This window comes from Peromyscus eremicus, chromosome 23 (assembly GCF_949786415.1).
Source record: "Peromyscus eremicus chromosome 23, PerEre_H2_v1, whole genome shotgun sequence".
Classification (NCBI taxonomy): Eukaryota; Metazoa; Chordata; class Mammalia; order Rodentia; family Cricetidae; genus Peromyscus; species Peromyscus eremicus.
Window position 1 is genome coordinate 8,100,983 of NC_081438.1, and position 26,108 is coordinate 8,127,090.

At 54.9% G+C, this 26,108-nt stretch overlaps 1 protein-coding gene and 2 long non-coding RNA genes across 4 annotated transcripts in view; 2 read left to right on the forward strand and 1 right to left on the reverse strand.

The window, feature by feature from the left end:
• Nucleotides 1-42: 42 nt before the first annotated feature.
• LOC131898638 (uncharacterized) lies at nucleotides 43-4,338 on the reverse strand. Its single transcript, XR_009375973.1, has 3 exons — nucleotides 4,197-4,338; nucleotides 2,772-3,162; nucleotides 43-1,441 (listed from the first exon to the last, which is right to left on the reverse strand). It is a non-coding gene; the product is annotated as an uncharacterized LOC131898638 (long non-coding RNA).
• Nucleotides 4,339-5,020: 682 nt separating this feature from the next.
• Nucleotides 5,021-8,345, forward strand: LOC131898483 (uncharacterized). Its single transcript, XR_009375944.1, has 3 exons — nucleotides 5,021-5,203; nucleotides 5,662-5,785; nucleotides 8,046-8,345. It is a non-coding gene; the product is annotated as an uncharacterized LOC131898483 (long non-coding RNA).
• A 9,731-nt stretch (nucleotides 8,346-18,076) lies between these two features.
• The window catches only part of Tesc (tescalcin), a 30,538-nt gene continuing 22,506 nt past the window's right edge, over nucleotides 18,077-26,108 (forward strand). For both annotated transcript variants that reach the window (XM_059249510.1, XM_059249511.1), the window contains exon 1: nucleotides 18,077-18,231. In XM_059249510.1, coding sequence (XP_059105493.1) covers nucleotides 18,174-18,231 — 58 coding nt within the window. In that variant the 5' untranslated portion in view covers nucleotides 18,077-18,173. The remainder of the gene's footprint in view (nucleotides 18,232-26,108) is intronic.

Sequence of the window (26,108 nt, forward strand, 5' to 3'; positions counted from 1 at the left end):
TTAAAATACTAAATATTTGGTTATAGCAACTTCTCTTCAAATGAATGCCAAGGGGTTTTTTGTTTCGTTTTATTTTTTTTTTGGTTTCTTTTGTACAATTAATAAACGAACTTACCGAGAGAAACCACACCAGTGACCTGCCCACTTTCATTCAGTAGCGAGAGAAGAGAAAGCAGAGTCTCTCTCCAGAACAAAACAGGGGAAGAAGCTAGCCGACCCTAGTGATTCTTTTAACGTTTGACAAGTGTCGTACCGAGGCGGACTTTCTGGGCCCTGGAAAGGCTCCGAGTGTCTGGTTGTCAGAGGAGGGCTCCTTTTGTCTGTGAACTGAGAACTGCAAATTCAGGAGGGAAAAACCAGGACAGTGGTGTCTGTTGTCACTGTTGGCATGGTAGCAGCACTCCGCAGTGGTGTCCTGTTGGGAACACTGGCTGGGGCTATTCAGAGTAGGGGAGGGACCCTTGTACACCTGCAGCCCTAGACCGCAGCCCTAGACCGAGAGGCCAGACGGGGACATGTCTTCCTCGGGACCTAGAACTTGCCCAGCACACCCCCACACACACACGTGCATGCCACCCCAGGTCCAATGTCTGCAGGCATAGTCTGAAGTGGGCTCAGAGAGACTTGAGATATCCAAGGCTAGCTAGTCCATCCCTGTCGCCCCAGTTTGCCCTGGCCTTGTTTTCGAGCTTGGAGTGCCTTCTTGGACTCGGTTATGTGTGTCACACCAGCTGCTTACGCTCTTGTTCGGAAGTGTTTCCGTCTTCCGTAGTAAATAGAGCCAGGCCAGCAGCAGGTCCCTTTCCTCTAAAGTCAAACCCAACTGGAAGTGGAGGGATTTGGATGACCAGAGACTTCATTTGAAAGCATCTGTGACTATGGTCATCCAGACGTGTCCCGTACTGTCTTCGTTTATCTGACTTTGGAAGGAAGGAATGTATACGGAGGCAGCGTTGAGAATGGGCCACTGGGCTCTTGAGGACTCAGCTGTCATGGTGTGCTGGCTTACCACGGCAGACACTAACCTAAATGGTCTCCTGGCCACATGGCTGGCAAAGCTGGATCACCAAACATCTCTGCTGCGCTGGGTGGCATCTCTCGCTTGTCTTGATTTGAAAGGAGTGATGATCCCTGTCCTTCGAAGCTGCTTGGAGGCAGGCTGCTGCTGGGTTAGGCACTTGTGAGCATAGCGTCCTGCTGTGTGAACCTAGGCCAGGCTGTTGGTGTGGGTGGGTGGATGGGAAACCCACCCTTGAACCCAGCCCTTCACAGCCATGCTATGGACACAACTACCTCACTGCACTGCTCCCCCAACCTGTTCTGAGCATCCCCAAGCCTGGGAGTTCAAGAACGTTCCCTGCTATGGATAAAAATTCTGTGCAATTCCAGCATCGATGTGCGGCAGCCGAGTAGTGATGATTGTATCAGGTTAACACTGCTTCTGTAATAAACAGACCCCCAAACACTGCGGCTCAAGCACCGTAGAACTTTTGTGCTCTGGGGTTGCTGGGGAGGGGGAGGGGCTGGCATCCGGAGACTCAGGCTTAAAGAAATGACTACCAAAGGTCCCCTGGGGCTTCTCCCCATCCAGTCTGAAGAGAATAAGGGTGGAGGGACATGTCTAAGTTCCTGTGAATGATCAGGTCAGCCCACTACAGCCACTCATCCTGCATGCAGAGATCACTCACTATCTGGTAGCTGCCAGAGGTGACCCCTGCTCATCCCACAGCGGGCAGCTAGCATTAAAGATGGCCGTCTGGAAAAGTGTCAACAGTACCCCAGCCTTGTGGGACATGACAAGCAGTGGGGTGCCCCTTACACGGTCAATGCCCAGTGTAGATGCTGTGGGGGTCACGGAGGGGTCTCCTGGGGTGGCCTCTGCTGGGCACCCATCACTAGCTGGGACCTTCATCCGGGCTGGGCAGATAGCTCCGCTGGTAGGACCATTTGCCCTGCAAGCCTGAGGGCTGAGGAGCTTCCTCCTGGTTCCCACGCTGTGAACGGGTTGTGGTAGTATTTGTAAGGTCAGTTCTGCGGAGGCAGAGGCTGCATATCCTGGGGGTATGTGGCCAGCCAGCCTAGCTGAACTGGTGAGTTCCAGGCCAATAAGAAGCCCTGTTTCAAAGGATGTAGACAGCCTGAGATGGTCCTCTGGCCTCCACACACAGGTGCACAGGTGTGTACTGGTACGTACACACTTGTTTAAAAAAAGTTTTTTTATGTACATTAGTGTTTGGCCTGCATGTATGTCGGCATGAGGGTGTCAGATCCCCTGGAACTGGAGTTACAGACAGTTGTGAGCTGCCGTGTGGGTGCTGGGAATTGAACCTGGGCCTTCTAAAAGAGCAGTCAGTTCTCTTAACCACTGAGCCACCTTGCCAGCTCCTACATTTGTTTAAAAAAAAAAAAAAAGACTTGAGTCAGGGCCACCATAACTCCAGAGGAGCCTGGGAGACACCTCCCTGGAGGGATGTAAGGCCAGTGGGCACTATGGTCCTCATGTGTCCATCCCCAGAGTCCTTCCTGTTCTCAGTGTCCCCACACAGTTCTCCGCCAGCTATGGGGAGCAGCAACCTGCAAAGTAGTGAGTGACCAGGGCTCCAGCTCCTAAGGACCCCCTGAGTGAAACAGGGCCCAGACCACTGCAGCCGAAGCGCACAGAAACCACCAGTGTTTAGGAGCAATGAAGGCCTTACGTAACCCAACGTTAATCTTGGACTTGTCACCAAGTCCACCTAGAAGCCCTTTCTCAAGCCTGCCCGCCTGGTTACCTCAGAAGGGAGTGTCGTGTGAACCTGCTGCCAGCTTGGAGGCCATGCTAGTACTCGATCCTTCAGCTTGTAACACTCTGTCACTCTTCCTGAGATGACACTCTGAGGTCTCTAATTGGTTACCCAATAACCTATAAATGGTATCTGGAGTTCTCTTCCAGAATGTTCCAGCCTCTTCGGTGGCCTTGTGCTGCCTCCTCTCCGTGATGTCACGGTTCTCTTCTCAGCTGATACCAACCAAGGTACATCTAATCACTGGAAATGTATTTTCCAAACCATTGTGGCGTGGAGATTTCCTTGTCTCTCTTTGCGGCTGGACCACTGTATGCCACACTTCCTTTATCTCTCCCTCTGTCCATGAACACCTAGCCGGTCCTCTGCCTTAGCCGTCCTGAATACAGCAAGGCACAAAACACAAACATAAGACACCACAGACTAATCCATGACACAGTGCCACCCCTCCATCCAGCCACTTCCAAGATGGCACCCCTTTCTTCCTCCTCAGCCTGACCGCTCTTCTCTGTTCCTGTGGATCTGTCTCCTGTGGACACTTGTGTCTGTGGAATGCTGGCCGTGAGGCCTTCTGTGTCTGGTCTCTTTCTCAGCGTCCAGTCATGATGGCAGCTGGGAAGGTGTGCATCTCTGACACGAGACACCATTCTTCCGCTTGGCTGTGGATGGACATTTGGGACCAGCGTGCCATGAGGCCCTGGGAAACGTCCACATCCTGGCACAGCTGTTATCTCTATGTCAGAAGTGGTTCTTGCTGACCTCGAGAACATTTTGCCTGCTGAGGGTGATGCTGTCCCACTGAGAGTGTGACCTCTGTCTACAAGTGCGGAGGGGCACAGCTCATGTCTGTCTTGCTGAGTCAATATGGAAAGCTTAAGGGCCACAGATTGCTCAGCCCTAAAGGCATTTGTCCCCAAGCATAGTGACCTGAGGTCCAGCTACTAAACACACATGCTGGGTGGAGAGAACTAACCTCAACAGGTTGTCCTCAGACACACACACACACACACACACACACACACACACCACACACGTTTGCGCACATATGTACACAAATATATAAATAACAGATAAATATGCTTCAAAATATTTCTCAAAAGATGAAAATGTGGCTGTGGTGGAGCCCAGCCACAGACCACACATTCAGCATGCAGAAGGCCTCAGGCTCTGTCTCCAAACTCCACAAACCATGCACTGTAAACAGTATAATCTAGACCTGAGTCCCCCAGTCACCCCCTTGCCCGACTCCTCACGCCCATGCCCATGTTCGCTGTTCCTTTTCCATGCACCGTCCCCTGATGAAACCGGCTGGCACTTCTGCCTGGCACCTGGCCGGTGCCTGCAGAGTCAGGACCCACCCACTGGCAGCATCCATCATACTACAGAAATGAAATACTGAAGTAGTGACCTTACACTGCTCGTGGACAAGGCTCTAGCAGGGCTGTGGTCCCACGGAGAGGCTTAACTTTTTCCCTTCCACAGCACACGGTGGTCCCCAAGCCAGAGTGAGGACCTAGATGTTGTCCGGAAAATGCAGCCCAATGCTGATGGTCAGGTTAGGGTTCCAGAATGTTCTTTTGTTCCAGGTATGAAATGCATAGGAAACAGTTTGTATTGTTCTCAAGGACTGGATTCTAACATTTTTCAGGCCCGGGCTAGGGGCTGCAACCCTGTCTTCCCTTGGCCACCACTGAGTCACAGGAGAATGAGGCAAGGCACAAGGTAGGGTGGTCACTCACAAAGGCCCAGATGCTGGTGTGGGGTTTCCTCTGGGGTTTTGTTTTGTCTTAATTAGTTCCTTTTCTCTCTCTCTCTCTCTCTCTCTCTCTCTCTCTCTCTCTCTTTCTTTCTTTCTTTCTTTTTTTTTTTTTTTTTTTTTTTTTTGGTTTTTCGAGACAGGGTTTCCCTGTGTAGCTTTGCGCCTTTCCTGGAACTCACTCTGTAGCCCAGGCTGGCCTCGAACTCACAGAGATCCACCTGCCTCTGCCTCCCGAGTGCTGGGATTAAAGGCGTGCGCCACCACCACCCGGCCTTTCTTTCTTTCTTTCTTTCTTTCTTTCTTTCTTTCTTTCTTTCTTTCTTTCTTTCTTTCTCTCTCTCTCTCTCTCTCTCTCTCTCTCTCTCTCTCTCTCTCTCTCTCTCTCTCTCCCTTCCTTCCTCCCTCCCTCTTTTTTTTTTTTTTTTTTTTTTGGTCAAGTGGTTTCGTGTCTTCATTTGATCTCACTGTTTAGCCCAGGCTGGCCTGGGATTCCTGACATCTTCTCTCAGCCTGCCATGTGCTGGAGCCTCCGCATCCCCGCTGTGATCTCTGTCTGTGAGGGGCCAAGACAGTTCTCAGCAATTTCGCCAGCAAAGAACTAACAGTCTTCATTCTCATGAGAGCCTTGCGTGACGCAGAGATGTTGACGCACGGAACACAGGTGAACGCTTCTAGCACGTTCTGCAAAGTCACTTTATTGTCCCGTGACAGAACACTGGCAGAAAACAATACGTATCCCGTGTTGTCGCAGCGCTCAACACAAATGGATATCCTCGGAATTCTTACAAAAGGAAATGGAGGCTCAGAGAGGCTGAGTAACTTGTCCTGGGTGAACAGGGCTCAGGGCTCAGGGCTCAGCCCAGCTCTGCTTGGCCCCCCGAACCAGCTGCTGCTCACAGCTCTCTCCTGGTCTCATCTATGTGAACACCTCACCTTCCTGGGAACAGCTGAAAATCAAGCCGCCACCAGCACCACCACCCCGCCCCCAAGGTGCCTGCGGTTCTCCGTGGCCGGTGTCACAACCATAGCAGGAACAATTTGGTTGTTAGTGAAACATAAGGAAGGATAGACAGGCCAAGGCACTGCTGGGTGTGTGCAATACCGTTTTTACCTTTCCAGGGATCAGAAACTGCCAACCCAAGATGCTCAGAGGCTGGCCTGTTGACTCCTTGGTTTCTCAGACTGGCGGCTTCGTTTCGGGGTTTTCCTCCACAAGATCTTGCCGCTCTCTAAGATGCTCCAGGTAAGAGCCATTGGCCATGCATCGCCCCTGCTTGGAGCTGGGGTGGGCATGATGCTGCCAAGCAGAAGGCCTGGTTCCCTGGTTCTCAGATGAGCATGGTGGGTCTGTGTGGTGGGGACGGCAATCCCACGGTCCCAGGGTGAGGGCACTTGGGCAACCACCTTGCGGTTCACTCTCACAGTGAGAGACTGCTCACCAGCACCATCCAGGCATGAGTCACCCCAGCATGGCCTCCTGGCAAACTCAGGCCAACAGTATCACCCCCCCACCCCCATCCCCATAGAGCTCATTAAGCCCCAGAGCCCGGTGACCTGCCAGGAGGAGGCCATTGAGCTGGGAACACAGCCAGGAACGAGCCAGTGCATAAGATGAGCCAGGCACCCGGCCAGCTGGTCGCATGGTCAGGGCTCTGCTGTTCCCTCCAGGGGACCGAGTTCCTCTGTGGGGATGAGGGTGTGGGGGCGAGGTAAGTTTCCACATCCCCTCCCAGACTCTGGAGAAGGCAAGCCTGGCTGGCAGCCTCACTGTTTCCCCCGTGGCCACGTAGCTTGGGTGGAAGGCACGGAGACAGGCGTCTGCCCACCTTCTCATGGACAGTGCCTCTCTTCTCCTCTGAGGCCTTCAGGCTGCGCACGTTTGCCTGGGGATGACATCGCTGCCATTTTAAAGAGAAACACTGTCACATCTCCAAGGCCCAGGCGCAGTGCATGTCCCTGAGGCCAGTGGTGCCTCCGGGGTTTGAGTCAGGGACCCACTGGAGTCTAAGGAAGCTTAGGAGCCAGCTGGGAACTCAGCGATCCTGTCTTGGGGCTGTGAGCACTTCCTCTATTCACTGGGAGTGAGTGACATGGAGAAACAGATGGTGGTTCTCTTCTCATCCTGGGACCAGGCCGTGGGGCTTCCTAATTGTCGCCAGCAGCATGGCCAACACAGACCCGGAGGACGCTCACCCCAGGGGAAGGCTGGGGGTCTCGGGGTAGACACCAGCGCATGGCCCACTGGGTGGCTGCCTGGAGCAGGTGGAGACTGTGGTTCATGCTTGTCACCCCAGCAGGAAGATTATTGCAAGTTCAGCCGGGCGGTGGTGGCGCACACCTTTAATCCCGGTATTCGGGAGGCAGAGGCTGGCGGATCTCTGTGAGTTTGAAGCCAGCCTGGTCTACAGAGTGAGTTCCAGGACAGCCAGGGCTACACAGAAATCCTGTCTCAAAAAACAAAAAGAAAAAAAAAAAGATTGGAAGTTCAGGCTAGCCTGACCACATAGAGATATTAAATTAAAAAAAAAATACTAAAAAGTTAAAATGTAATATTCCAGTCTGGGCACAGCCTGATGGTAAAGTCATGCTCAGCCCAAGCCAGGGCCAGGTTCAGCCACTAGCACAAGAAATTAAATAAAGATACCCTACATCAGGCATGGGGGACATGCCTGTGATCTCTAAGTCCTGGGGGAAGGGAAGCTGAGGCAGGAGGATTTCCACAAGTTCAAGGCCAGCCTGTACTATGTAGTGAGATCCTGTGTGTAAAATTCTGCACACTGAAATACAAACACAGCTGTGGTCCTGTTGAATCTGTGCCCACAAGTGGCTTGCTCTAAGCCAGCTGGATTGTACGAGCACCGTGAAGCCTCTAAACTAAATCCCCTCGAGCGCTTTGAGTTCACCGACAGACATACTTGGTTCATGAGCACTTTGGTTATGGCGAGACGGAAGGGCCCATTGTAAACGGCAATGGTCCATGTACAAACTCGGGAGAATCCTCTCGAAGCTTTCCAAGTACAAAGACCTGACAGTGCATTCTGGGTACTCAGCTGCCTCAACCGTTGATTTAAAAATGGCTGCCTACCTCACTGGGTGAGAACCCATGGCACACCAGCCTGGGGACCTGAGTTCCAGCCCACAAGAAGGTGGAAGGAGAGACCCAACTCCAGGAAGCTGTACTCTGATCTCTTCACACACTGTGGTATGCACACACACACACACACACACACACACACACACACACACACACACACATATATATATATATAACTAAAAGAAAAATTAAACAATTGGGTGTGGCACACACCTGTAACCCCAGGATGCAGGAGATGGATGCCAGAGGTTCAGTAGTTGAAAATATCTTTGGCTACATAGTAAGTTTGAAGCCAACCTGGGCTACATTGGGGATCCCCTACCCAGATTATTCTGTACGAGAAGATAGCAGACCCTTCCAACTGGGCTCAGGGCGCCTCCTCAGACGGCGCCTCATGTTTCTACCCCAGTACCCAGTGCTCTTTGCTCCCCATGTGTCTCCGCTCTTCTTGACGCTGCAGCCCAGGGCTGTGACACCTGTCCCTGGCCTGACTCCAGGACGCAGATGTAGGGACAGCAGAGAAACATCCCTAGGGTTACTCCAGGAAGCCTCAAGCTGCCCCAGCCTGCAGATCTGTGAGAACTCAGCAAGCAGCTCCAGGTACCCGTCGGTGTTCCACGGCTCTTGTCTGTCCAAGGGTGACACTCTGGCCCCGTCCACAAAGTGGGGAAGGAGGATGTGCCCACTCACCACGGCTGCCTCCTTCAAACACCTCGTGCTTCCCCAGGAGCGCCTCCCCCGCAGCCCCCTGCCCCCCCCCCCGTGCACACTCCCAGCTGGGGTTATAAAAAGCCTGCAGAAGTTGGTAGATCTGTGCCAGGCAGAGGTGTGCTCTGCAGACAGAATAGTGGTGGGACCTGGCAGGGTCTGCTTGCCTGTGACATCATCTGGGAGCAGCCACCAGGCATGTGCCACCCTCACACTAGCACTACACACACACACACACACACACACACACACACACACACACACACACACACCTGTCCCCAGGAAGTTGCCTGTTCTTCCCTTGCAGAAGGCTGAGTAGAGGCTGGGCATCTTGGTAGGAGGAAAGAGGGGATGGAAGGAAGCCACGGGTATGCTAGCTGAGGCTGGGGGCTCTAGGTCGCCCCTCTCCACATCCTGCCATTTGCTGGCCACCTGGCCTGACCAGTGGGAGGGAACAAGAGCCAGAGGTCAGCCCGATGGAGCCAGGCAGGTCCCACCCCTATACACTTCCCTCCTGTTCACCGAAGGGCTATCTCACTCAGCCTGGACCCCAGGCTGTCCCCTGTCAGCAAACGGGATGCTCTGGAGTCCTTGTGCCTGCTAGAGCCTGCGACCTTGGCATCCAGAAGAACCACTGAAACTGGGAGTGTGTTCAAAGTCCAACAGGGGGCCGACAGGACGGCTTCAGCAGGTAAAGGTGCTTGCCTCAAAGCCTGACAACCTGAGTTCAGTCCCCAGAACCCACAGGATGGAAAAAGCCAAATCCTGCCATCCTGCAAGTTGTCCTCTGACCTCCACATCTGCACCATAGCATGCATGCATTTACAACCCACACACACATGCATACACACACGTGCATGCACACACGCAGCTCCAGCTGGATTTGACTTTTGATCTGCAATTCTCCAGCTAGTTGTGCTTTCAAAATTGTTTTAAACATTATATATATAATGTATGTGTGCGTGTGGCCATGGCCACACAAATGCCATGGTGTATGTGGAGGTCAGAGGACAATTAATGAGATTCAGTTCTGTCCTTCCTTATACAGGTCATGGGCTCAAACTTGGGTCGTCGGGCTTGGTGGCTGAGATATCAAGCTGGACATATTGGAATCACCTGGGAGACTTAAACTATACTAAAGCCCCCTCCTGTCCCCCACCCTCTCTAATGGGGTGTAGGCACAGCTGAGCCAAAGTTTTAACCACTCCTGGGAGCAAAAATTAATGAACAAGTGCATTTGAACATGCTTGGGGTCCAGCTCATTTTGGTGGGGGCTCTCATCCCCTAGCAGATGGGGACCACCCACAAGTCCCCAGAAGGAGGCCTTGCCCCTGTAGCTACTTCTAAGTTTGTGTGTATATGGAAACGTCTGTGGGCTTATGCTGGCCCAAAGCGGTGACCCCTGGTCTATGCCCTTTGGTTGGTGTGTGGGAAATAACTGTCAGTGAAATGGGGGGCGGGGAGCTCTCCATTTACCACGCCACTGTGCGGAGGCCTTGGCTGTAACTCCAGGGCCATCTCACTGTGCCCTCCATCACTGTCCATCTCTTAGATTGAGGCCCCCTCAGGACAACTAGTGCCTTCTGTGTATGCTCCCTCCTGCACCATGGGGCCCCGGGGGGCTGAGTTCTCACCTGCCACACCCTCCTCTGTGCCCAGAAACCCCAGGTCTAACCCAAGCCCTATGACATCTGGTGGTGGCATCCATGCTCCTGGGTAATGAAGTCTGTGTGTACCTGCCCTTCCTCCTTCCTCCACAGCAGCTGCTCCTGGGAGACGAAGGACAGCAGCTAAATTGTCCTGGCAGTCACCCTCCTCTGTGCTGTCCCCACTGAGATGCACAGCCGCCCCTCAGCACCCCCAGTCAGTGGTGTCCGAAGTCACACCTGCCCACTATCAAGCCTTGCCTGTGTGGCCCGAGTACGAGCCCCAGATGGGACCCGAGGCTTCAGGGTGAGGCTGTTTGTCATGGGGCTCGAGTCACTCGGTCCTCTGGGGTCCCTCTCCGGTTCTAGAGCAGAGGCATGAGGTTCTAGTGTCCATAGAAATGCAGGAGCCTGCATGGGAACACAAGCAGGCCAGCCAGTCTGGCCTGAGTGGCCTGGCCCAGGGATGCCTTTGGAGGTCACAGCCCACTGTGCCCGTCACACCAGGGTCTGAGTCTAGGTCCAGTCCCACACTTGCTGGGGACCACTTTGATCCTCGGTGTCTTCCTCTGTGAAAATAGTCTAGCCTTGAGGGTCTTTCAAGCTTACCTGGAAGTGGAAAGATGGGGTACCCCCCCATTCCAGATCCCTCAGCTGGGGGCCCCCAGCTTGGCTCATGTTGGGACCCCTCTCCCCAGTAGAAATGACGCCCCCCCCCACACACACACCTCCCATTGGCTCATGAAAGAGGAGTGGAATTCTCTTCCTTGGGCTCTTGCAGCCCTGGAGGGTTTGGGCACCAGCGAGAGTGGACAGCTGGAAGGCAGTTTGTCTCCTGCCCCTGCCTCGTCAGCAGCCAGCAGTGGCCCAGGGTTCTGCTGAGTCAGTCCGGCCAGCCTGGGCCCTTGGCTCTGCAGCACCTGCCTGGGCTGGTCCCCTGATAAAGGCTCTCCTCGCTTAGCTTGAAATTTCACCCTGTGTAATGCCGCACCCCACCCTGTGTTTATTATCCCCTTGTCTCTCTGTGCATCCCACGGGTGCAGGTGTTCACAGAGGTGGGGAGGAGGGAGGGAGGGAGGGAGGAGGAGGACCCTGCAGAGGCCCCCCTCACCTCCACTGCCCCAGGCCCGGAAGGAGGTGGCAGGCTTGGCTCACACAACTGATGGTCTCATCCTGCAGGACAGCTCTGGGTCCCTAGATACAGTCTCAGCGTCCGGCCCAGACTGCCATGATGCCATGATGTCAGGATGGAGGTGGGAGCCTGGCTGAAAGCCAGACAGCCAGGGACAGTCACCCCAGAAACCCCTGCTTTCTCCACAATCTCCACCCCCCTCCCCCACACTCCCTCCCTCCTCCCCTTGTGTGGTCTGTTCCAGTGATGTTGTGAGGAGGCTGCACTTGGGCCCAAGGGGCCAGCTCCCCTGTAGTGCACCAGCTCACAGTACACTTCAGAGTCCCTGCAGGTAAGTGCATCGGACCCCATTTCTGTCCCAGAAGTCCAGGATTTGTCCCTGGCTACATCAGGACCAATGGGGACCTGGATAGGGGTGTGGTTCCCCTGAGAGTAGAGGGGGTCCATCTCCAGCTGTAAAAACTGGGCTCAGTGACACAGCCCTGTAATCCTAGCTCTCCAGAGGCAGGAGAATCAGAAATCCGAGGTCATTTTCAACCGCATAGTGAGTTCAAGGCCAGCTTGGGCTACGTGAGACTCTACCTCCTGGGTTGCCATGTCCTGTAGACGGGAGGAGTGACCATTTGCATTCTGGGTAATAAGACCTGTGAAATTCTAGGTTCTCACAAAGTGACCCCATGGCTCGGTGGGTCTGAAGAAGTGTTTTTCATTTTCCTATCTGCCAGCTGGGTCACCCTGGTGGCAGTAGTCACCTGTAAGAAGTGTCAGCAGTCACGGGACCCAGTAGGGCTCGGTCACCGGCTTACTGGGGGAGCTGGAGCTGGAGATCTGAGCCCCCTTGAGCCTCAGTTTCCACATCTCTGACATGGGATGGTGAAGGGGTAGTGTCTTCCCATTTGTCCATGCTGGCTGAGACGATTTAAGGAAAGCCGTTGGTGAATGGAGACCCTCCTTGTCTGGTAGCCACACCCACACCCACTTCTGGGACCATAGGCATGACCCTGCCTTTGGAAGTAATACATTGAAAAGGAAGAACGCCCTCCTGCTGTGGAATATTTAACTAGGTAAAGATGTGTTACAGCTGTTCATGCTGTGGAACGTTACTTTTAACTGTGTAAAGGTGTGTTACTTTTGTTTATGCGGCGTTAGTTCCATTATATAAAGATGTATTACATCTGTTTCTGCTGCATTTGTTTAATTATGTAAAGATGTGTTGCATCTGTTTCACCTTGCCTGCCTAAGGCACCTGATTGGTCTAATAAAGAGCTGAACAGCCAATAGCTGGGCAGGAGAGGCGGGGCTGGCGGGCAGAGAAAATAAAGAGGAGGAGAAATCTGGGCTCAGGAGGAACTAGAGAAGAAGAGAACAAGCTCATGGCAAGGAGCGAGGCAGCCAGACATGGGAAGCGGTGAAAGTAAGATATGCAGAAAGGTAAAAAGTGCCAGGTTAAAGGTAGATAAAGAGAAACAGTTATATTAAAAGAGGTAGCTAGAAAGAGCAGAAGCTAGGCGGAGCATTCATAGCTAATAAGTCTCTGCGTCATGATTTGGGAGCTGGTTGGTGGCCTAAAAGAAAAAGCCTGACATACCTCCCCCAAGCCACCATGTTTTGTAACTCCAAATATGGCTGCCACAGTGGCTCAGTCCGATCTTCGTACATCAATGTTCATAACAGAATGAGTCCCAACGGCCAAAAGACAGAGTCCACTGCATGTCCATCCTCTGAAGAAACAAACAAAATTGGCTGTCCCCGTGGTGGAATAGTATTCAGCCATGTAAAGGAAAGGAGTAATATTGAAAACATGCTACGTGGAATCAGCTCGACGTGAAAGGCCACCTCACACACGATTCCATTTACATGGGAAATCCAGAGTTGGTGAGTACCAGGGGCTGGAGGGGAGGGGGGATTGCAGGGTCATAGCTGAAAATGTGAGGTATCGTTGTGAATGAGAAAAATGTAAACATGACAGCCACAATGGTCACACAAACCCCGGGAAGAAAGTAGAACTGTCCAGGTTGTTCATTTTAGTCAGGGAAATCAATGTAAAACATCACACACACATCCGCAGCCAGTCTACCTCAGAGCCACCTGGAGTTCTGATTTAAATGTCCACATCCTGGCTTCTGGGCTGCCATGTCTGGACCCAGGAACCAGGATTTTAAGAAGAACCCGAGGCAAGCTGCACGCACGCGCGCACACACACACACACACATACACACACACATACACACACACACACACACACACACACACACACACACGAGAGAGAGCAGAATGCCCACCTGGGTCGACAACCTTGTCCCCACCATATTCACAGCCCTGGGGTCTTACAGGCTCAAACATTGTCCCTGTTTGGTGATTTTTTTGTTGGTTTTGTTTTGTGCTGCTGTTCCAAGTCACAGCCAACTTTGTAGCTTAAAGGAATACGGTTTATCTACTGGATCTGGGAGCCGGGGGTCTCAGTGGGCCAACAGCAAGGTGAAGTTTGCATTTCTCCAGCAGCCTAGGGGGAAGGGGTCTGTTTTCCCGCATTTTTTTCGGACTTTAGAAGTTGCATTCAGGCTGGGCGGTGGTGGCGCACGCCTTTAATCCCAGCTCTCAGGAGGCAGAGCCAGGCTGATCTCCGTGAGTTCAAGGCCAGCCTGGTCTACAGAGCGAGAGCCAGGACAGGCACCAAAACTACACGGAGAAACCCTGTCTCGAAAAACCAAAAAAAAAAAAAAAAAAAAAAAAAGGTTGCATTTTTTGGCCCATGGTCCCTTCTTCCATCTTCAAAGCCAGCCATGACTGGTTGGGCCAGTGTCCTGTCTCTTGTTACTCTGGACTACAACCCTCCATCTCCCTCTTCCCTGTATAGGCCCCCGCTGGGGTTACATGGGACCCATCCGGACCGCACAGAACAGCCTCAAGGCTTCTCTGCAGCCCTGACTCCCCCACATCCACGACCCAACAGTCCCAGGTTTGAGGGAGCAGGATGGCTCCTTGGGACTGGACTGCCTGATGATGGAGGCGGCTCCTCAGAGCCCCCTCACAGACTGATACACCAGGCTGTGAGGAGAGCCACATTTACCCACTCATATGCACTGGCTCTCGAGGACTCCCGTCCTTGACCCCCGAGCTCCATAGAAGGGACAGTGAATTTGAAATGGATTCTGGGCCCTGGCCACCTCGCTCTGCCTCTTGACTCCAATGCAGATTTGAAGCCCATCCAGAGACAATCTTCCGTCTGCCCCTGCCAACTCCAATGATTGGTCACTATTTATAATTGTGTAAATAATGGAGAAGTGCACTCAAGCCGCCCTCCCCAAGGAGACCCGCTCTCCTATTTTTAGGCCCCCCTGGCCCATGGAGTGGTGTCCCTCTGAGGTCTGTCCAGGGATTAAAGATTCTGAGGGCTCAGTGGCCTTGCAACCTGGAAGAGGCTGGGGATGGGAATGAGAGGTCCGAGATCACCACCCAGAGGAGCCCCCACCCAGGTCGACGGGGTGACTTTGGGGAGGTGTTTCAAGGTGCCCGGGGATGGTGTGGGGGACTCCTAAGGTCCCTTGTTGAGCTCTTGTCCCAAATCAGAGTGATTTAATTAAAAAAAAAAGGGGGGGGGGAGGGAGGGCCTAGAGAAGGGTGGGGACTGATTCTGTTCTTTATTATTAGATAATAAGAAATATTATTATTATTTATTGAACTAAAGAGCTTGGCTACAATCATGACCCATGGGGAGTGCACCATGGTGGTGGTGGGATCTCTCTCTTTGTTTGAGAAAGGATCTCATGTAGCCCAGGCTGGCCTTGAATTCTGTGTAGCCAAGGATGACCTCGGGTTCTTGGACCTTTGCCTCCAGTTCCCAAATGCTGGGATTACAGGAGTACTCCACCATGCCTGGTTGATGCCGGGCTAACGTAGTACTAACTGAGCCATAGCCTCAGACCCCCTCCTCTTCAGGGACAGGGTCTCACTATGTATCCCAGGGCTGCCTGTGAGTCCCCAGCAATCCTCCTGCCCCAGCCTCCTGGGTCTGGCACCAGAACACCTGTGTCCTTGGAAGGATTTGGCAGGAGCCTCAGTGATGGTTTCCTGTTTGATGTGGTCCGGCTGTCAAGCTGGCTGGCGCCTAGAGTCCCTTCTGATTTCTTGGAGTCAGTGGCCTATAGGTTAAGAAGAGTGCCCCTGTGCCCCCGAGGCATGAGCAAACCTGGGGAGTTACCCCCACCCTCACAGGATCATAGAGATGGCTGCTCAGAGTTCAAATCCATGTTCTTTCTGATTCTGACTCAGCTCACCGGGGTCACCCACCAACAAAACAGGGGTGTGCCTGGTGTCCCTCCAGGCCCCCACAGCATCTGGTGAGCTGTGATGGCTTCCCCACATCTCTGTTTTCACACTGAGGGCTCTTAGGGTCACCCATGTTCCTGGCTCTCCATAGCCAATGCATGAATGACATATATGGACACGTGGAGCCTTCACAGTCCATGGTGGACTATGCCAGGCTTGAGCTGGCCGGCGCAGAACTTTCTTAAATAGAGGGGTTCCGGCAAGCTCCTTGCTGAGTTACTGTTGGCTTAAAATCAGCCATGTGGGATGTCTACATTGTGTAAATTGGCAAGCACCGCTGCCGGACTTCCTAGAGGGCCTCTACCAGCAAAGCCTGGGTGTTCATTGCGGGCATTATCATTTCTGGCACTTGGAGCAGACGAATCTTTATTTGACCCTCGAAGCCACCCCAGGAAGACAGCACTGTTGCTCTGGACATCTTACAGATGGGGAAACTGAGCAAGCAGGATCCCACAGCAGAGCCAAAGGCAGGGCCCAGCTTGACGTCTCTGGGCTCAGCTGCCTCCGGTTTCCTAGGGACCAGACTTGCAAATCACATGGCACAGAGACAAACAGGTTTGTCTGCCCCTGGCTTTTTAGCTCCTCTAGGGGACCTGTGTCCCCAAGGAGAGGCAGTTACCTGGTGACCGAGACAGCCCTGGGGAGGGAAGCCGCCCTGCGTTGCAGTAGGAAGGAGCTCCCTTTGGCTCCTTCCCGGGCAGCCACACCCCACGTCACGATCCAGACCTCCGTCTAGCCCGATGACGCCAACAGGACCACGGGTAAGATTGAATGAAAGCGCTGGCGTCCTGGACTAGCGGCAGCAGGCTTGGTGTGGCCAAGCCCTGCTGGGTGCTCACATCACTGCCAGAGGGAGAGAGTGGGTGCCGCTACAGCACCCACGCACTTTCCCGGAACCATCTGTCTCTGTGGGGCTACAGGTGGGGACCATTATGGACTCGGAAGCTCAGTTTGGACGTTCTGATCTCTGCAGTCCTCCGGGGAGCCCACGCCCACCCTCGCCCGCTCCTCTGCTTCGTGTCTGCCTCCCTCCCAGTCCATGGGGAGTGAAAGTAGCGCCTTATCCCTGTGTGCAGCTTAGTCAGGACCCTGCACATAGTAGGCCATCCCATCGGCAACCCTGCACTCAACGCGTGAACAAACACCCCAAGTTAAACTGTCGCTCCCTTTCCTGCTTCCTGAGGACTCCTCGCAGCCCTGGGGGGGGGGGGGGAAGGGCGGGCTCTCCTCGGCGGCGACCACACCCCAGCCTTCCTCTAGGTGGCTGGTGGCTTGCTTGGCAGCAGCTGGGGAAAACAGGGGGACCCTTGAGAAAGGCCTCTCCGAGGATGTCTAGGAGGAAGAGCGGGATCTGGGCAGAAGGATGGAGCCGCCAGGAAACGCGCTGTCGGCTGGAGGTGCCGAGGGTGCTGGGCTCATAGGAGCCACGACCCTGAGAATGCAGATCGTCTCTGACAGGAAGCCCTAACCAGAATGCAAACGCGAAACTAAGTTGCAGGGAGGCATGTTTTAGGAGCCTCAACACCCCGGGTCCGGGGAGCCCTTTCCTGTCTTCCACCCCCCACCAAGGTCTGTTGGGATTTGTAGAATTCTTGGGGCCACAATCCCCCCCAGAGGTAGTCCACCCTAGCCAGCAGCGACGCCCCACAGTCAAGCTTCCCTGACCTGGAGGGGTGTCAGTGAGCCCTGGGCAGCTGCAGGGGGGGACCTCCGAGGAGGACCCTCAGGGAGGACCTTCAGGGGCTGACTCGGCTCCTTGGAGGAGCAGAGTGGACTGTAATCGGTTTTCACCGGTAAGGCCGGTTCTTCTGGTTCTGCCAGGCCCCCTGGTCCTGGGTTGGCCACAGTCGGCTCCTGAGAGCCCCAGCACCAAAGAGCTGGGCCCACCCACGGCCGTGACTGGCAAGGTGAAAGATCCTGGCGACCCCAGCACTTCCAGCCAGGACAGACTGTTGGCAGGTGGACCCATCCGGGTGTCACCGAACTGGGCAGGGCATGGCCGGGGTAGGGGGGGGACCCAGAGCAGCCTTGAGGAAGAATTCTTCCCGGTCCCTCCCTCATCGCCTGGATACGATCCCACGGGACCCCCCAGCCCCGGCGCCTTGCTCCGTGCGCGTCCTTTGGCGAGCATCTCACCGCGCGCGCCCTATTTGGAGGTGGAGCGATGGTGGTTAGAGCAGCAGCAGGACCGGCCAGTCACAGCTTAGCGGGTCCCCGGGACCCACGGGTCCCCCCTTCTCCACTCAGCAGCTAAACTGTGGCCACCTGCGGACGGACGCGCCCTCCTCCAGGCTCCCACCTGGGTGCGGGGAGCAGGGGAGGGGCGGCTTTAGCCTGTGCTCACGCACACGCACGCTCTCCACTGTCCTGCAAGACCCCGGGAGGGTGGGCGCTGGGGTGGCGGGTCGCGGTGCCTGCCTGCAACCCCACCCCGCGGCAGGGCTGCGGCAGGGGCATGACGGAGTTGCGTTCTCCGCCCCGCCATGCCCCCGCCCCCGCCCCTGCCCCTACTCCCCACGGCCGCGAGGGAAGCCGGCTGGCGCTAGGACCGCGCCGCTCTGCTCGCCCGCTCGCCCGCCGCTATAAGAGGCCGCTCGGGGCCCCACGCGGAACCGGCTCCGCGCCGCCGTCCCCGCGTCCCCACCCGGCTCGAGTTCAGCGCAGCCCAGGCAGTCCCCGGCCTTCGAGGGGGCGCCCCCCCCCCCGGGCCCCGCCGCGCACCATGGGCGCTGCCCACTCGGCGTCCGAGGAGGTGCGGGAGCTCGAGGGCAAGACCGGCTGTGAGTACCGTGACGGTGGCCGAGCTTCCGCCGCGCGCGGGGACCGTCGCCTGCATGCCCCCCGCTTCGCGCCGCCTCGCGCTGTGTGACCTTGGGCTAGTGGCTGGCCCTCTCTGTGCCTCGCTCTCCGGTTGGTTGCTTCCAATGGGTTCCCGCCCGCTGCTGTGCTGGCGATGTCACTGAGGGGCTGGAGGGGACCCCCCGACGGGGGTGGAGGGGGGGTGGCGGGAGGTGACGAGTCACCAGCCTCCCCTGGCCAAGGCGGAGGGCAGGGCGGAGCCGGGCAAGTGGCCGCCGCTGTGAGGGCCGGCACCCCGGCAGCCCCGGAGAGCGCTGAGCGCGCGGTGCCGCACCTGCAAGTCTGCGGCTGGGGATGCGCAGGGAGGAAAGTTTGGAAGTGGCGGCACCCGGAGGAGCCGCGCGGCCCGCGGTGACCTTAGGCGAGGGGGTCACCCTCTCGCCTCCCCGCAGTCCCCACCTCCGGCTGCAGGCTTGGGCACCGAGCCTCGCGTCCTCCGAGCTGGCTCTCACTCCGGGGACCGCAGAGACCGGGCTGGGCGAGCGTAAGGAAGTGCGGGTCCGCCCTGCGCTTGACCCTGGGCTCGGAAGGGACGCGTGGACCCGGACCTGGGCAGGCGAGTAGGCAGAACCTGCTTTGCTGACCCAGACAAAGCCGGTGTTAGCCCTTCCAAGGCTGTGTGACCTTGGGCTAGTTAGTTTACATCTCCCAGTCTGTCTCAGTTTGCCGGCTCAGTGCAAAGGGAGGCACACGGTGCACCGGGGGTGCTCCGAACACCGGGAGCTGCGGCTGGAGGCTGCTGCGGAGTTGAGAGCAGCCTGTCAGCAGCCACCGAGAGGGGACCCCCGCTGCCACCCGCCTCCCTAGAGCCGGGTGAAGTCATAGAAAGTCCCAAACTGCCGAGCGTCTACACCCGCGCACGCAGTGTGCCAAAGTGTGGAGTGGATCCGTTAAAGAGTCGTTTACATAACTCACTAAGGGCGACATCCGAGCTGTCCCGTCCTAGCAAGAGCAAACTGTGGGAGGGAGCGCTATCGGGAGTGTGTGCACACTGTGTGCAAGGCAAGTGTGGATGTGTGCAGACCGGGAGCGTGTGCAAACTGTGCAAAGCAAGCGGGAGTGTGTGCAAACTGCAAAGCAAGCGGGAGTGTGTGCACGCAGTGTGCACTGCTGTCTGAAGAGGCTGCTGTGATCTTGGACCCTCCTTGCCTCAGTCTCCCCAGTTCTGGGACTGCAGGGCAGCGCTCCCCCAAGCCCCACTTTTGAATTTTCTCTCTGAATTCACTTTACTGACCACAAACAAACAAAGTTTTATAAACGCGATCCCTGAGGCCCACGTGACAGGACGGAGGCTGGCCGGAGGCCCCACCCACTCCTGACTCAGTTTGACCCATTGCCGGTTACTGGCCCAGCAGGGCGCAGGTTGAACCCCTACAGGGGCAGCACCCAGGGCCTTCTGGGGGCAATTCCAGCGGGCTGTGGGTTTGACAGTGATGGGCCGCAGAGCATGCTGGGAGCCTTGTCAGTTTCCTGGGCTGAGCCTCCCACGGTGACAGATGCTCCGCTCAGGCTTGATGGCTGAGGTGGCTTCTCCTCTTGCTGCCTGGGCTCAGAACTCGAGTCCAAAAGGAGCTGGGGGGCGGGAACCCGAGGTGGTTACACCCGGGGGACAGTGCTTCCTGGGGTCCCGCAGGCCTTGAAGGTGCCAGGTAAAGTCTGGGCACTTTCACCCACTTAGCGAATCTTTATGGACCCGGATTTTTGAAGATTTTTAGAGAATGTGTCTGTCACCCAGAGAGGCCCATATTCCCAAGCAGGATGCACAGCACAGAGATCTACCCCGTAGGTGTTAGGTTTCTGGGAACAAGTGGCGGGGGAGGGGTAGACAGGTAACTGAGCCAGTCCTGTGACAGTGACAGGAGCATTGGAGCGGCAGATGCCAAGGCCTTGTGGCAGGAGGCCGTTGTCATGTCGGTGATAGTGGCTGATGGATGGCACAGCAGTCCTCGAGGCTCAGGCTGCCCTGCAGCCCACCTTCTGGGGTGCCTCGGTTTTCCTCTACTGTCAGATGGGCGCAGCACCTTAGAGGTGCTGCTCAGCCCTCAGAGGCGCATCAAGCTAAGTGTTGGCCCCTTTAGCCCCACGGTGAGACCTTCAGCAGGTCACACCGTCTCTCTGGGCCTGGGTGCTCGACCTGGGCCTCGCCATTGTGTGGACCTGAGGAGGTGATGATATCGGGAAGGGGCTTGGCGTGAGATTAGTGGGCTGGACGGGGCTGCGTCTGTGAGAACTTTTGGAAAGTGTCCCAGGACTGGGGTGGCCAGGGGGACACGTTGCACTTGGGTTTGCCCACTCCAACGCTGAGCACTTTGTAAGGTACCCAGTTGGTCTTCAACCACATTTTCTGGGAAGGGTGATGGTGATATGGCCATTTTCCTCCCATGAGGCTCTGAGAGAGACCGCATCTTGCCTCCAGCCCCACAGCCAGGCGCGGAGGTGGGGATGAAGGAGGGTTCGGTTGCCTCTCTGACCCCAGGGTAGGGACCGCTGCCCAGGTTGGATTGCTTTTCCTTCCCTCACCCCAGGACCTTTGCACAAGCCAGGCTGTGGCCAGTCCACTGCGCAGCGTTTTTCGTACTGTTTTCTGTTGATCGGGAGAATGCTCCCATCACTTCCTCCCGGGTTAAGACTTCTGATCATATCTCCCTGCCCTGTCTCAGGGCAAAGTTCCTGTCACTGTTGAGGGCTCTGAAAGCTGTTGGTTCCTAGAAAACTGTCCTGCCTGTCCACTCTCATGAAGCCTCGGTGGACATGCTCAACTAACTCCCTTGGTTCCTGGGTTCCTCCCACCACCTCCTCTGCATCATCACCTGCCCCTCCCCCCATTAATGGGCTGGTTCCTCCCACCACCTCTGCACCATCACCTGCCCCCCTAAAAGATAGGCGTCAGGTGCCCCCCACTCCCCACAGTTGCTGGTTGGCAATGAACGCATATGAGGCTCACACAGGGCGGGGGGGGAGGGATGTCACTGAACCCTTCATAACCCAGAAAGCATCACTGAGCCAAGGGCCACCTCCCCCTACAGGCCTTGTCCATGCCAGCCCAGAGCCACCCCATGGAAATTGGGCCTGACAGACGAAGGATGGAGCTTGCCGGCCTGTGCAGGGCACAGCAAAGACCGCTCCCCGCTCCACAGAGAGAACTCAGTGACTCATGGCTCAAGCCTCCCTCCGAGCCAAACCAGCACCCACCTAGACTGTCCCCAAGCAGCAGCCGGGGACTTTAGCTTGTCTTTCCAGAAGGGATATCAAGCCTGGGGTGCTCCCGCTGCCCCACTCCTGATGGAAGCCAGGCAGGAGGCTGCTGGGAAAGGCAGCGGTCTGTCCTCCTGTCTCCAAGACGTTCTCTCCATGCCTGCAGAGCCAAGAAGCTGCCAGAAGCAGCAGAGCCTTGGGACCAGAGCTCAGGCCTCCTGGCCACATTGGCAGGCCCATGACATCTGTCCAGGGCCAAGCGCAGCCCAGCTGTCAATCACAAGGTCCTGCCATTCCTGGACCCTGCCAGGGACACTGCTGGCCCATTGCATGGATGAGGTCATGGAGGCTCTACAGATGGATGAGAGGGAGAATCCCTCCCCTCCAGGGGAGAGCCAAGGCCAGCTGGGGCCTGGTTCCTGCTTTTTCATTGAGTCCAACATCCCCCCTCCCTCCTCCCCTCCTCCCCTCCCACCCCCAGTGTGATTTCTTAGGCCATAGACTTCATAGAACTATGATTGGGACCCAGGGCCTCACACATGCTAGGCAAGTACTCTGCCAGTTAGCTGCACCCCTGACCCCCCTTTTTAAAATAATTTTGATACAGTCTTCCCATGTAGCCCAGTCTGGCCTTGAACTCAGAACCCTCCTGCCTCATCAGCTTTTTAGGTTGCCGGCTCAGGCCTATATATATCATTGTCTGGGAGTAACCTCTATTGTTCCTAAGGCTTGCAGGCCCTGGATGAAGCTGGGGGATGGGTGGGTTCTCTGCCCTTAAGAAGCTGGAGGGCTCGAGGTACAGGGGGAGGCTGGAATGGTGTGGGGCTGACACTTCTGTACTCAGCCATCCACAGATGGCACGAGAACAGCCAGCCAAAGCCATTGTCCCAGCAGTGGCCAACGCTGTCGACCCTGGGAGCCCCACCAAAGGGGGCTTACCCACATCTCTCTAGATTCTCAGGACAGGAGCCGTAGAAGCCATTTGTACCTGGTACCTGTTGTCATCCCAGCAGAAGGTTGAAGGAGGATCATGAGTTTGGGCTAGCCTGGGCTAGACAGAGAGACCTTGTCTCTAGGAAAATGGGGGGAAGGAGGAAATTAAAACAATTTTGCTTTGTTTTTTTCCAGACAGGGTTTCTCTGTGTATAACCCTGGCTGTCCTAGAACTCACTCTGTAGACCAGGCTGGCCTCGAACTCACAGAGATCCTCCTGCCTCTGCCTCCCGAGTGCTGGGATTAGAGGCGTGCACCACCGCCGCCCAGCATCTACTCCCCTGTCCTGAGGTTGCAATCTTTCCTTGTAAAAGCTGACTGAGGGAGGGTTCCTCCTCGCGGCCAGTTGACAGACAACAGAGGTTTATCTCAGAAGGTGACTGCCCATGGTCACTTCGATGCTGAATTCGAATCCAAAGCAGGTCCTCTAGTGAGGGTTCAAATGCGGAGAGGAGAGAGGAGAGAGAGACACACACCACAGGTAAGGGGCAGAACCCGCAATCCTTCGGGTCCCTGGCATGCCCAGGAGAGGCGGTGAGCATGTTACAGCCACACGCTGGTATAGTGGGTTGCACTGGACCTCAGGGCTGGCAAGATGGGTTCTGGGTGGTATGGAATGTTCTAGAACTTGCATGTTTGGTGGTAGGCAAGTTAGATTGGGGTGTGAGCCATCTGTCTCCTGGAGGCTTCCAGGGTGGCTCACATCTGTTCCTTAAAGAACGTGTGTTGTCTGTGGGAGCGCAGGTGGCAGTTGCTGGACTCGCTGGCTTGGGGACCTGCAGTAATGAGCTCCCCATGCATCTTCCCGCCCGGCCTCCCCACCCGCTATGGGCATGGTATTTTGTTTTGAGCTAACGTCCTCCTTCCCCCAGATGGGAGGTTAATCAGAGCTCAGGCATACAGCCGGCTGGGTGACAGGTCAGATGACAAGATCAGGAGCTCCTGTGTCCCCAAAGCACTTCGGTCCCTGGTACCTTAACCTGAGGGACATGGGGTCTTTGCACCTCTGAAGGACCCATTGCTGTAGGAAGAAGGTGGGGCCAGGGCCCCGAGGGAGGATCCGGGCCACCAGCCACCATGTCACTTGCTCCACCTTGTCACTTGCTCCACCTTAATTATTCATAAAGCCAGAAGGTCAACTGGGCATTTCCGTTGGTGCCGGCGGTTACCTTAGGCACTGGGACAAGAAGGCCCTTTGTTGTCCCTGCGGTGTGACCTTTTCGGATGGGCAGGCTGTCAGGAGTGGCTTTCCATTCCCCTTGGGAGGCGACAGGAAGTGTCCGAGGTCATGCCAGGGCCTGAGGTCCTCTAGAAGGGGAGGCAGGGGCATTGCTGATGAGGCTGAGCCTCTGAGAGCCCCCTCAGGAGGAGCTTCGCTGTGCCTCAAGCTCCCTTTTGTGGAGAATATCTTGTTCCAAGTGCTGCGGCTGGAAGAGGGGCCCCAGGCAAGCATGGGCTGAGCACCCATCTCCAACCTTGAGTGCTCCCAATTACAAACTTCTGAGCACAGGTGTGACACCCCCACGTGGAAAATTCCTTCCTACACTCGACACATGCAGGAAACTTAACAGGGAATGCAGGGGTGGGTAGGGCACTTGCGTAACGTAGCACCATGAAAACAAAACAGAATAGATGCCTTAAAAATATTATATAGGGCCTCCGTGCATAGTGTGCCTGCTTAGTGTAGTGAGCTCAGAGCCATGGGTCCAATAACCCAGCACCAAATAAGACCAGTGTGGTGGTGCCAGAACTTGGTGTGTGTGTGTGGGGGGGGGGGGGTTGGAGGCAAGAAGATCAGAAATTCAAGGTCATCCTCAGTTACATACGGAGTCTGAGGTCAGCCCAGGATACATGAGACCCTGCCTGGAAACAAACCAAAATGTTATATCGAATCCCTTTTGTGTTTTGACTTGGGCTCCCATCCCCAAGATACCTCATCCGTCACAAAGTAAAACCTGAACCACGCACAGTCCAAGGCTTTTGAATCATTCTCATTATAGGGTGATGCGCACATTCCAGTGTAAACGGTTCTTAAAATTGTATTTGTGAGCGTGCAGACCCCGCGGCACAGGCTCAGCCATAAGAGCCTCTGTTCTCTGAGCCATCTCGCCAGCCCTGTGTGGCCGTCCTCACATCCACGGTCCATAATTCCCTCCTCTCCCATCGTGGACACGCCTAAAACGAACTGTTACCTCTGCCTCTGTGCTGAGTTTTGTCTGGCTGTGTGTTTTTACTTTTCAAGCCTACCTACCAGCTGGCTAATTATCCTTTTGGGCAAGCATTTATTTTCGCAAACGCCACTCATTATAAATCATCTTCTTTCTTATTTAATATTTTTTCCCCATAGATTTCTTCTCTGTGAATTATAAACTGAACTCTTTTGCCGGTGTCTATGAATGAACATTGAACTGAGTATAAAATTTTAGCTTGCTAGATGATTTCTCCCCACCCCCACCCAATGTTCTGTTTTGGGTTGCTACTGATAAATTGGGTTTTTGTCTAATGGCTTTTTTGTTGTTATTGAAACCTATTTTCCCTCTTTTAAAATTTGTGTTGGGATTTGTTTTTGTTTTTGTTTTTTTTTTTTTTTTTTTTTTTTTTTTAAATTCTGGCAACTGAGTGCCACACACTTGTTTTTTAAAATTATTTAACTTTATGTGCATTGGTGTGAAGATGTCAGATCCCCTGTAACTGGCATTCCAGACAGTTGTGAGCAGCCATGTGGGTGCTGGGAATTGAACCCGGGTCCTCTGGAAGAACATTGGCTGCTCTTAGCCACGGAGCCATCTCTCTAGCCCCTGTGTTGGCATTTTTAGATGTGATCATAACCTGGGAATGGTTTGTGTCGTTTGATTCTACAGACGACTCATATCTTCTATCACAAAAATATTGTCTCCTGGCGATCTTGCCCCTCAGTGGTTCCCATTATAAATATGTTGGACCTTCTTGTTGCCTCCTGAACACCTCCTTTCATGTTTCTCCATTGCTCTGAGACACATTCAGTATCATTTCCTTAGGCTTGCCCTTCAGTTCACTAATTCTCTCCCCAGCACAGTTGCAGCCTTCACCCACTGTGCTGGATAGTTTTATGTCAACTTGACACAAGCTAAAGTCATCTGAGGAAGGAGCCTCAATTGAGATAATGCCTCCATGAGATGCAGCTGTAGGGCATTTTTTAAATTAGTAATTGATAGGGAGGGCCCAGCCCATTGTGGGTGGGGTCATCCCTGGGCTAGTGATCCTGGGTTCTATAAGAACGCAGGCTGAGCAAGCCAGTAAGCAGCACCCCTCCATGGCTTCTGCATCAGCTCCTGACTCCAGGTTTCTGCCCTGCTAGAGTTCCTATCCTGACTTCCTCCTAAGATGAACAGCCAAATGTGTGAGCCAAATAAACCCTTTCCTCCCCAGCTTGCTTTGGTCATGGTGTTTCATCACAATAGAAACCCTAAGACATCCATTAAAAATTTAATTTTTTTTCTTGTTTTTTGAGACAGGGTTTCTGTGTGTAGTCCTGGCTGTCCAGGAACTCGCTCTGTAGATCGGGCTGGCCTCGAGCTCACACACATCTGCTGCCTCTGCCTCCCGGGTGCTGGAATTAAAGGTGTGTGTC